This window comes from Mustela nivalis (genome assembly GCF_964662115.1).
Source record: "Mustela nivalis genome assembly, chromosome: 6".
In the NCBI taxonomy this organism is placed as follows: domain Eukaryota; kingdom Metazoa; phylum Chordata; class Mammalia; order Carnivora; family Mustelidae; genus Mustela; species Mustela nivalis.
Window position 1 is genome coordinate 100,912,633 of NC_139025.1, and position 12,437 is coordinate 100,925,069.

Genomic DNA, 12,437 nt, shown 5'->3' on the forward strand with positions numbered 1-12,437 from the left:
GCAGATCAGAAGGAGCCAGGCAGCCAGGAGTTGAGCCTCATTAAAAGCCTGTGGAGGAGGTGGATGGAGGGGAAGGTTTTAAGCAGAGCTGAGGGCACAGCTCTGGACCACCCCAGGATCCACTTGGGGACAGCAGCCAGCTTACCTCTCAACCCGGGCCTCTCTGACCCCATCACTGAAATGTATGAGCCAAAAGTGCCAGGGTCACCGAGGTACATATTTATCTTGAAGAGGGGTACAGTCTAGGGCTGAGGGGCGGGATGGTGCATGTGTTCTGTGGGCTCTGGAAGAGAAGGGACTGACTGGTGGTGCTGGGAGCCTGTGGATTCCACACTAGCCTCTCTGTTCAGTATGGCCTAGAGACCTCACGTGGGTCCCAAGTCTCACCCTGTCCTGCTTCTTGCTTGTCGGTGACCTGGACAGCTCCTTGCCATCTCTGGATCTCAAGATCCTCTTCTGTACGAGGAGAACACAGTTGTCCATGAACCCCTGTGTTCCAGCTCTGCCGTGCATCATGCCTGATACTCTGCGGTTCAAGGCATTCGTGTTGAATGTCTCCATTCAAGAAACGGGCCAGAAATCTCTCTGGCTGTGAGGTCATGAGCTAGTCACCTAGCCACACCTAACCTTGCTTCCTCCCTCTGCAAAAAGGGGATAATTACAGCTACCCTGAGGAGTTGTGGCTCGAATTGAACAAATTAGCTACTACAAAGTACCCAATGCCTAGTTTTCTCTTCATCACGCAGAATATCGTGGCATTCTATATCCAGAGCCATCCCTGCAAAGCTGATAAATTTGACTTTTATACCTTCCCACCTCCTCTCTCCAAAAGCACACACACACACACACACACACACACACACACACCCCTTCCTAATCTGGCTCCCAGGTCTGCTAACTGGCCGTCAGATGTTAACAGATAACTGGGGTATTGATGGCTCATATGACCTCATGTTGTATCGGACACACACACCCCTTACACAAACATGCGTGATGTGCATTTCACTAGGGCATCCCTGCCCACCCTGAGGAGTGGAGCCCTCATGGTGGAATGCGGGCAGACTCAGCAATATCTTGAAGTCAGGACCCAGCACAGGCCTCCAGATGCATCTTTCTACAGCGAGACACATGGCCCTGGTAGAACGGAGTTACTGCCTCTCTCCACTCCCTCCTGATATTTTGATGGCTTGATGACATCTGGTTAAAGTGGACTTAGGTGCCTGGAACTGGGGTCGAGGCCATGGTGATGGAGATGAGGAAGGTGGGGAGCTGAAGGGGCCACCTTTGTTTGCAGATTTTTTACGTACCTGCTGGCTTCATTCCCTCCTCCTGCCCTGCTACCTCAAGGCCCTCCTGAGTCCCCAGGCCCCTGCCCTGACAGTGGGGCACCGTCTCTAATTGTAGCTGCCCCTGCAGAGCTCGCCCAGCATCTGCTAGTCACTCCATGTTCCAATGGGTCCTTGTTTCCCATCTGCTTGTCTGTTTCTCCAACCACTGTGGGCTTCTCAGCATCTGGAACATAGTAGGCAATCAATAATTGTTTGACAAGGGATAAATGGACCCCAAAAGCTAACATGGTAGGATGCAAAGAGCCCTAGATCAACATGGCCAACTGGTTTCCAGTCTAGCTCTTCATGGTATTAGCTGTGTGGCCACAGGCAAGACACTCAGCCTCTCTGGCCCAGAGTTTTCTGACTTGTAAAATGTGCTTAGAGATCACCTCTAAAGCCTAGCAGTAAGAAAGGCAGGCTCAGGCTCAACTCTGCCTTTTGTCATAGGGGGTAATTTTGTCACCAAGGGGACATTTGTTAAGATTTGGAGACATTTTTGGTTGCCACAGTTGTAGAGGAGGGTTTGCTGCTGGCATCCAAGGGGTGGGAGCCAGGGGTGCTGCTTAACATCCTGTCCAGGACAGCCCCCACAACAAAGAATTTTCTGGCTCGAAATAAGTGCCAAAATTGATAAGTCTCAGTTTAGTTATTTAAACTCTCTGAACCTCAGTTTTGTCCGTTGGAAAATGGGGTAATAATCCTACCTTACATGGTTTGCCTCAGATCTTTGGAACAAGGCAAGAGACGAATAGGTGGCACGGGGCCAGAAGAGGAACCAGTGTGAATAACCCAGACGAGGATGCCCCTGACCAACGGGAGCATGCGGCGGTGGGCGGGGAGGGCGGGGGGGCGGGCAGGGTTTTCCTGCGCATGCGTGGTTCTCCCTCCGCTCCCACACCTTGGGAAACCGGCGGGAGCGTATGCTCAGCATCCCAGCATCCCGGGAAGCTACTGTGAGTCCCGCCTCTCTTCAGAGGCTTACGGGAGATATAGATAATGTGGTTAAATAACAGAGTAAGTAACAACTGTAATAAATAGATCACTAAGAGCTAATGATACATCATTATAATCCTGTGCTGTCAGCATCTTCTGGCTTAGGGACTGTGTCAGGAGATTTGGGTTTTAATCTATGGCACCTTGGTCTATTAATATTTAATTCCAACAGTCTTAAGTGGTGGAAAGATAGGGAGCTGAACGATGGTTCAGCTCAGAGGCTGGGTTACCCACCTTGAATTTTTCTTCTCTACCCGAGGACAAACACACCTCTCACCCCTGCCCACTCTGCCTGCTTCTCAAGTGGGGGCATTTAGCAACAGAGCATAGGATCACATATTATCAAGGTTGGAAGGGACCCCAGAACTTACCTACAGGTGTCTTAAGTGAGAACACCACTGGCATTGGAGGGCATAGCTCTTCATCGTGCAGGACAGCCCCTGATCGTTCTGCAGGACCTAATTCCTCCCTCCCCCCACTTCCAGATGCTCTTTTGCTCTAAGCAAAAACCACTGTTCCAGATCTGTCGTTCTACAGATGAGAAGACAGGCCCAGAGAGGGGAGGGGGCTGCCCCAGACTGCACAGCACTGGGTCTGACTCAGCCTCAACGCATCCACAGAATTGTGGCTCAGGCCTGAAAAGATCGGCGGCGCTCAGCCTCTGAGAATTTGTCCATGCTTTTATTAGGGCAAGTCAGTTGACAAATGGCCTCCCTCACTGGGAAGTCACTTTATTTATCAGCTGGAATGGTTTCAGGCTGCTGCGGCTCCATCTCTGCCTCTGGTCCCGCTGCTTTGTAAACTCAGGAGCAATTCCTTGATGTGTCAGCTCCCCCTCCATCTTCTTGGGTTGGGTGGGGGCATGGGGACCCCTCCTGGGAGGTGCTCTGACTCTTGCTGAAGGGGAGTGGGGAGGCCTCGGCCCAGGCTCTAGCACAGGCCAGAGCAGCTCAGGACCAGTGGACCCCAGGTTCATCTCTGAATACTTGACCTTCACTTCAGTGGCCAATTCTCCTCCATGCTGAGTCTCCAGATTCCCGTCTGTGGAATGGAAAGAACCATGTACCTCTCCCATCCCACCTCAGGCCCAACATCTCCCGCCCTTCTCTGGGAGGACCAGTGAGAATGAAGGTCACCAGAAGGATGGTAGTTTGATGGTAGTTCTTGCCAGCTGCACTTTTTAAAAGGACCTATGCTTGGGCCCCCTCCACCCTGGAATAATTAAATCAGATTGTCCAAGGGTGAAGGCCAGGCATGATTTCTTTTTTTTTTAAACCTCCCAGGGTGATGCTAATGTGCAGCTAGGCCAAGAACAACCGTCTGAGGAAGTGGATCCTCAAAAGCAGCCGAGAGAAGGCTCTTCGGTTGTTGGAAAAGCGCTGGCCAAGCACCCTTGTGAGAGAGTTGATGGTTCTTCCTGTGCCCAGCTCTGGGCCAGACACTGGGGGAGACTGTGTGTATGTGGGGAACAGGGCAGCTAGGAACAAGGGCATAACCCAGCTACCCCCTGCTCTCCCCACTGCAACCCACAGAATCTCTGAGACTAATGGAAGAGACTGGACACAAGGAGCCTAAACCCGGCTTAGAGAGCACTGATGACAGAAAGCAGTGGTCAGCCAAGTTATTGTTCCTAACAGAGAGAGTCAGGGAAGGCATGAAAGCATCGTTTTGCCTTTAATAAATGATCTTCAGGGACTCAAAAAGATATCGTACCCCAGTGTTCATGACAGCCTTATTCACAACAGCCAAAAAGCAGAAACAGCCCAAGCGTCCATTGACAGCGAAACGGATAAGCAAAATGAGGCATATTTAGATAATAAAATAATATCATTGAGCTTTGAACCTTGGAACATTATGCTACTTGAAATAAGCCATTCACAGAAGACTGATATATGGTTCTCCTTATAGAAAATATCCAGACTAGGGGCACCTGAGTGGCTCAGTGGGTTAAGCCTCTGCCTTCAACTCAGGTCATGATCTCAGGGTCCTGGGATTGAGTCCTACATCGGGCTCTGTGCTCAGCGGGGAGCCTGCTTCCCCTTCCCCCTCTGCCTGCCTCTCTGCCTTCTTGTGATCTCTCTCTCTCTTCTGTCAAATAAGTAAATAAAATCTTTAAAAAAAAAAATATATATATATATATATCCAAACTAGGCAGAGTCATAGAGGCAGAAAGGAGATAGGGAGCTACCAGAGGCTGGAGGGAGGGAGGAACAGGGAGCTGTGACTAAATGGGTATAGTTTCTGTTTGGGGAGGAGGGGATGGAAAAGCCTGAGAAATAGTGATGACAGTTGCATAATACCTTGAATGTAATTAATGCTACTGAACCATATGCTTAGAAATGATTAAAATGGCACAAGGTGTGTTATATATATTTTATACAAGAGAAAAAGTTCTAAATAAATCATCTTGAGAGAATAAAATTTGGAGAATGAGGGCCAGCCATGGAAAACCTGGGACCTATGACCACCATTCACACGTACACCAATCCTCGAATAAAAGTACGTGTGAAAAATGAGCCTCTGCTTTCTCATCTCTTTGTGAATGATCCGAGGTGGCTTTTGATGCCCAGGCTGGCTGCCCGTGTCCCACGTCCCCTCTTCCATCAACACCAGACTGCACTCAGCAGGACAGCCGTGGTTAGGAGCACAGATCCACAGTCACCCCCCAGCTGTGTGACTTTGGACAAGTGCATCACCTCTCTGGGCCTCTGTTTCGATCTACAAAATGCAGATCGTAATATCATGCCTTGCAAATGGGCTGTTATAGGAATTAAATGAGCTGGGAACACATTAGCTCCAGATCCCGAAGTCTAAAAGAGGTCGGCAGGGAAAGGCACTGGCAGGGGGAAAGGGGTGAGTTGGCCAGCGTGGAGGAACAGAGCAAGCCGGGCCACACACGGCTGTCCAAAGAAGATACATCGACTTGAAACATCAGCCAAAGCCAAAAATAATGAAAAAGAAACGTATATGACAGACAAAAAGTGGGTGAGGGGGTGACATTCTAAGGCCAGATTGGAAAGTTTGTGAGTATCTGCAAAAAAACGTGAAGTCCTGTTGTAATTTTAATGACCAGAGTTTTTATTCACCTTCACCAGGAAAGATAATTGACTCGCTACAGCTCTGCCTCATTTCTCTGTCATTGCTGGGGAATGAGGTGTTTTTAAGTGGATTTTCTAGATAACTGAAGCTTATCCCTGTGAACCCTAACATTTCTTTTCATTTAATCACTCTGAGAGGAAATTTATATGGAACAGATTACACACATCCCTGGTTCCTTAATCAGAATATTCTAAACTGAATGTAACCTTTTCCTGTCAACTTGGATTTGCGGGTCTATTTGCCCCTATATTAATGGCTCCGTTAATACAGCAAATGCTTTGCTTTTTTTAGTCCAGACATGTTTTCGGTTTGTTTCCATGGTTTCCAACTGTGACATGAAGCTCTTTCTGTTGTATTTTTAGGAGCTCCATAAAACCTACCCACAGACACAGATTTACACACGTGTGTATACATGCACACTTACACTGAAACCCAGACTGTCAGGCTTCGGGAAATTGTATTTATCTGTGCTTCTCTGACGCCTGGAAATGTCCTTATTGCTGCATTTCACTGCGTGTCATATACACAACTCCAGCGTCTTGCTCCCACTCGACCGTACGTTCCAAGAGGGCAGGTCACTTTCTGGCAGTAGCTGGTATTTGGCCAAAGTGTGTTGAACAGACAAGTAGAAGAATGAAAGTCCCCGAGCGTTAGTGCATCAGTTAGTGTATGTGAATGGCTTTGAGGGCCTTCTTGGATGACCTTTAGGTACCTCAGACTCAGTGACCACAATTCACGTCATTCTCTTCCCTCAATGTCCTGGCTCTTCCCCCTTGTGTTTCCCAGAAAGAGTTAGGGTCAGTGGCACCGATATCCACCCAGCAGCCCAACCTAAGCTGGGCTGACATCTTTCCTTCCTCCTCTTCCTTCCCCCAGGACCCTGTCGGTCACCAAGTCCTTGCTGTTTATACCTCATAAGTACAGCTGGAATCTGTCCCCTTACCTCCATCCCCAGTGCTACTCCCTTAGTCAAGGTCAAGACCACCACCAGCTCTTTGCTACTACACCAGTGGATCCCCCGACCCCACTGTCGTGCGCTGTCTGTGCTGCTCACAGGTCTATTCTCATCCACCCAGTCTTTCTACGGCCACACCTAATCCTGTCAGCCCCTGCTGGGAGCACATCTAGAGCTTCCCCACTGCAGGAAGTCAGCCTCCCTAGACACAGCTCACAAAGCCCTGGGACCTTGGACCCTGCCCAGGAAGCTGCGCCACCTATACCTTGCTCTCCCTTCAAGTCTCGCGTATACCTTGCTCTCCCTTCGAGACACACATACCTTTTTAAATTTTCTCCCATGTCTTGCTTTTTCCCAGCTCCAGGCTTTTACACATCAGTTCCTTTGCTTAGGAATATATAGAGATTAGATCATTTGCCATGTTCACCCCTCCTTCCAGTCTCTTCTTTAAGGACTTACTCTCTAACCTCCCAGTCTGGACTCCAACCCACTCATGGCCTTCTGTATTGCCTGGAACAACCCCTGCCATAGCACGTCTGCTGTGAACCTTCAGTGCTGCCTTAGCATCTCCATCCCCATGAGACTCCACACCCCACAGTCTGGGGGTTTGGCTATGCCACAGAGAATGGAGGGTACCTCTGATAAGCAATGTATAGCCCTCGGATGCACCAAGGACAAATTGGCTTTGGACTCTAACAGTTAGTTTCCTTCAGAGTCAAGGTCTAAGGGCAGTAACTAGGCCCTAACAATGAAGGGAATCCCTTGTTCTGGATCCTGGGGTTGTCCCCAGAGATGAAGAGAGAGGAAGTTGCTTGCTTACATGGTGTCTGCACACTCACGCTTTGCAGCTGTCCCCCTTTGCCCAAGGGCACCTCAGAGTTTCTGTCCTCAAAATCATCATTCAGAAAGTGTCCCATTTACCAGCAATGGAGATGGCCAGAGCCAGACCTGAGCCCGCCCTTGACTCTCACCTTGGACCCTCACTTAACCTCTCAGACCCTTTATTTCCCCATCTGTAAAATGGAGAGTAATAAAACCTGACTTAGAGAGTTTTAATGTCACAAGTGAGCATTTAAAATGTGGTTGTCATTATCATTACAATGGAGTCACATCATCTATACATTAAATTTATGGGAATTCAACTATGTGTGCTTGGCAACAAAAAGAGATAGAGAAATGGTATAGTAGGCAATTCGGCTAGTCTTTCCACTTGCCAGTATATATCCCAGAGAGTGGGTGAGGTGGGGGATGCCGGCTGCTGGGTACACCATCTCTCTCAGTCCCGTGAACCTCTTCCAGTGTGGGTGGAGGTTATAACTATAACTGGGCTTGATTTTTTAAATTGAGATAAAATTGATGTATTAGTTTCAGGTATATAACATATTGATTCCTTGTATATATTGTGAAATGATCACCAGAAGTCTAGCTAACATATGTCACCATACGTAGTTATACATTTTTTTCTTGTGATGAGAAACTTTAAGATCTCCTTTTAGCAACTTTCATGTATTATTAATTATACAGCATTATTAACTAGAGTCAGGATGCTGCACATTGCATCCCCATGGCTTATTGATTTTATCACTAGAACTTTGTACCTTCTGACCACCTTCACCTATTTCACCCACTTCCTACACCCCACCTCTGTTAACCAGTCTGGTTCTTGTCTGTTTCTTTGTTTTTTAGATTCCACATAAATGAGTCATCTGGTGTTTGTCTTTCTCCATCTGACTCATTTCACTTAGTGTAACGCTCTCAAGGTCCACCCATGCTGTCACAAATGACAGGGTTTCCTTCTTTTGTGGCTGAATAACATTCCATTGTGTGTGTGTGTGTGTGTGTGTGTATACATACATACACACACACACACACACACACACACACACATACAGAGAGTTGTTTATAACAGTTAAGACATGGAAGCAAACTAAGTGTCCATTGATGGATGAATGGCTAAAGAAGATGTGGTTTTATATATGTATGTATGGATGGATGGATACATCCATCCATCCATACATACATATATAAAACCACATATATACATGTCTTGGCTATTATATAGTATATATATAGTGTATATAGTATATATAGTATACATATAGTATATATAATATATATACTATATAGTATATATAGTATACATATATACATATCTTGGCTATTATAAATAATGCTGCAGTGAACACGGAGGTGCAGATATCTTTTGAATTAGTGTTTTCATTTCTTTTGGATAAATACCCAGAGGTGGAATTACTAGATCATATGATAGTTCTATTTTTAATTTTTTGAGGAGCTTCCATACTGTTTTCTATAGTGACCATACTAATTTACATTCCCACCGACAGTGAATGAGCATTCCCTTTCCTCCACATCTTTGCCAACACTTGTCATTTCTTGTCTTTTAGTACTAGGCATTCTGACAGATGTGAGGGGAATTTCATTGTGGGTTTGATTTGCGTTTCCCTGATGATGAGTGATGTTGAGCACCCTTTCATGTACCTTTTGGCCATCTGTATGTCCTTTGTAAAAATGTCTGTTCAGACCCTCTGCCCATTTTTTAATCAGATTGCTTGGTTGTTTGCTACTGAGTTGTTTGAGTTCTTTATACATTTTGAATATTAACCCCTTGTCAGTTACATGACTTACAAATGTTTTCTCCCATTCAGTAGGCTCCCTCTTCATTTTGTTGACAGTTTCCTTTGCTATGCAGAAGCTTTTTAGTTTGATGTAGTCCCACTTACTTATTTTTGCTTTTGTTGCCTTTGCTTTTAGTGTCGAATCCAGAAAATCATCGCAAGACCTATGTCAGGAGCTTACCACCTATGTTTTCTTCTAGGGGTTTTATGGTTTTGGGTCTTACACTTTGGTCTTAACTCCATTTTGAGTTAATGTTTGTGTATGATATAAGATAATGGTCACGTTCTATTCTTTTGTGGGTGGCTATCCAGTTTTCCTGACACCATTTATGGAAGAGACTGTCCTTTCCGCACTGTATATTTTGGCTCTTTTCTCATAAATTAATTGACCATGTATGCATGGGTTTATTTCAGGGCTCTCTGTTCTGTCCTGTTGTTCCATGTGTCTGTTTACTGCCAATACCATATTGTTTTGATTACTATAGCTTTGTAATACAGTTTGAAATCAGGAAGCCTGATACCTCCATCTTCTTTCTTATATCTCAAGATTGCTTTTGGCTACAGGAGTTGATTTTGCCTTATTCACTGTAGTACCAGGTAGAAAATGCAAGGTGAGATTTAATCTGGCAGCTCAGTTTGTGTATTTGAATATTTAGGGCACAGATGAAGAAGGAATAAAGCAAGATAGGGTAACTGGGATTTGGGCCTAGGCAGGTTCCATCTACTAAAGGATGATAGTTAGGCTCCATGATATTGACTACTTGACCTGAGTGAGTGGCAGGTACATGCAGGGGAGTTTGTGGGTTTATGGAGTGATTCCTCCATCAATGCCTTAGTCCACAAAGACCCCATGTACTCACTGGCCTCACTAGAACCTTATGCTCTTGTACCTGCCCAACCCTCAAGTGCCCCTGTCTCTGTTTGTACCGAGCCTGCCCACTGACAACTTCTCCAATCCCACTCACCTGCCTCCTTCCTCTCTGGGTGTCTAAACCCTAAAATCACTGGCGCACAAAGGTCAACGGCTCATCTCCTAATCTTCGGGTGGTAAGATGTCTAGCCATTCCAGTTTGCCCAAGGCTAAGGGATTTCCCAGAATGTGGGATTTTAGTGCTCAAACCGGGACAGTTGGTCACTCTGATAGGCAGAAAGTGAAGTCTCTTCAGGAAGTCTTGCCTGGTTTCCTTAGCTGGGAGCGATCTTTACACTGAACTTCTCCTAGAACATTATTTGTATATGTCCATGTCCATGCCTGAACTCCACATCCACCAAACTCCAGGACTCAAGCGGCTGAGGCTGTGGTTTGAGGACGTCTTGTCATCGTGTGTCCTGTCTGCTCCAGATGAGGGTCAGAGTGGGAGGTGGCTCTGCCACTGAGGCCCTTTTCACAGCCATGGAAATTTCTACAAAGCTGGTTCAGATAGTGCTCTCTGAAACATTTAATTACATATAAAAATCTTGAAGGCTGTCAGTCTCCTCCCAGGGAAACATTACTTCTTCCTGCTACTTCTGAAGTTGGCTACTTGGAAAGTAAAGAAATTGAACTGAAGGTGAAGCAACCTGGGGAGGGGTGGGGAGGCATTACTGAAAGGGAGAAGCAGCAGAGAGAGATGGGAAGGGTGACAGGGAGACAGAGCCAGCCAGGGGAGGTGCAGGGAGGTAGAAGACAGGTTCACTGAGACTGAAGGGCAGGACGTGAGAAAAGTAATGAGTTTCAGGAAGAGAGGGAAAGAGGTGGGAAAGAGAAAGAGAGATGGGAGCTAGGCTGTGTTGGGGAGTCACCAAGAAGTTGGAGGGTTGGCGGTGGTGAGTGTGGTCACAGAAAAGAGGGCTGGCAAACTAGGAGAGAAACAGCCTGGCTGAGAGAAAGAGCTAACCAAGAAGAATTTAGCAAAACCGAGGGAGGTAAACAGTTTATGGTTCCAGAATTTCACTGGGGAGGGGCTTCAGGGAAGCACTGGTTGGAAGGGGATGGCTCTGACCAGGAGATGCCTTGAAGAACAGAGTCTCTCAGCAAAGAGCTGGTGGAGGTTATGAGGCACCAAAGCTTCTACCCAAATGGCCCTTGCTGCCTCCTCCCCAAGGGAGAGCAGTGCAGAGTTAGGAAGGTCATTGGGGGCATTGGTGCTGGCCCCCATCCCAAGGAGAGTCCCTCAGGGATCTCCCTCAGCCCTGACCGACTCCTCTCTTGCAGGCTGTGACAGCGACCACTGGGGCCCCCACTGCAGCAACCGGTGCCAGTGCCAGAATGGAGCCCTGTGCAACCCCATCACAGGCGCCTGCGTGTGTGCCGCCGGCTTCCGCGGCTGGCGCTGCGAGGAGCTCTGTGCGCCCGGCACCCACGGCAAGGGCTGCCAGCTGCCGTGCCAGTGCCGCCATGGAGCCAGCTGTGACCCCCGCACTGGCCAGTGCCTCTGTGCACCGGGCTACACTGGAGTCTAGTGAGTACTGCCTGCAGGGCCTGGGGGTGGGGTGGAGTGGGTGAGGTGAATCCCCCCCACACACACACAGCTGCGCAGTCTGCCACTGGCACCTGATTGTGGGCAGGTGGTCCCAAGAGAAGGAAGGTCAAGGCAGTCCTGGCTGTCAGATCCCCTGTGCTGTGACTCCAAGTCCTACAGAGTTTAAATGCCCAGGTGTCTCCCATGCAGGTCTCCACTCCCTCCCACCCAGGCCCCAGGGTGACTGGTACAAGCTGAGACGAAGCATGGCCAGTTCATTGAACTCCTGCCCCTTCCTGTGGGTAGTTGGGGGTGGGCCAGACCTTAACTGGCCGTTCTCTGATTATAGCCCACGTGCCACCACTCACCGGGGTCTTGACCCTTCAAGGCCATTTAAGAAAAAAGAGGTGGGTGAGGGCCCTGGGCAGGTATCATGCATAGATTCAGGGAATTTACTGTGTCTGCTGCTCTCCCCAGTCTTCTCCCCTCAGACCTCAACAGCCCCTCACACCAGTTTTCTGGAGTCTGTACTGACAGGGAACCACCAAGACTGCTTAATTGAGACCCCCTCAGAAGCGAGATTGAAGTTCTCCTCCCTACCTGGTTGAAGGCTCAGTGGCCTCCCAATGGCCCTAGATCCTGAGAGAGCACCCAAGGACACTGGACAGGGACACATCTTTGACCGAGGATGTTTCCTGCCCTAGTGTGTGGACGGCTCCAGGGCCATTGCTCTAAGGCCTAAGGCCACGATCCTAGGCAAATCCTCCCTCATACCTCAGCAGTGCACATGAGCCTATTACAATAGCTGAGAACCTTCCAGAACCTGGAAGTGGGGGCAGGCCCCAGATACCCCTCTTCCTGAATCTTTAAAAATCTAGATGGATTCTTAAAAGCTGGATGGACAACCACTTCTCAGTGCCTTTACTCATGCTGTTCCTTCTGCCTGGCATGCCCTTCCTTCCCATCTCCCAGTGAAACTAAC

General features: G+C 48.0%; 2 protein-coding genes across 23 annotated transcripts in view; one reads left to right on the forward strand and one right to left on the reverse strand.

The window, feature by feature from the left end:
- DIS3L (DIS3 like exosome 3'-5' exoribonuclease) overlaps positions 1-12,437 on the reverse strand; it is a 434,009-nt gene that overhangs the window by 332,915 nt on the left and 88,657 nt on the right. The window lies entirely within an intron of this gene.
- MEGF11 (multiple EGF like domains 11) overlaps positions 1-12,437 on the forward strand; it is a 346,208-nt gene that overhangs the window by 254,172 nt on the left and 79,599 nt on the right. For all 22 annotated transcript variants that reach the window (XR_014313379.1, XR_014313380.1, XM_082737052.1 and 19 more), the window contains exon 6: positions 11,209-11,455. Coding sequence is in view for 20 of the 22 variants with exons in the window: in XM_082737052.1 (XP_082593178.1) it covers positions 11,209-11,455 (247 nt within the window). In the remaining 2 variants the exon portion in view is untranslated. The remainder of the gene's footprint in view (positions 1-11,208; positions 11,456-12,437) is intronic.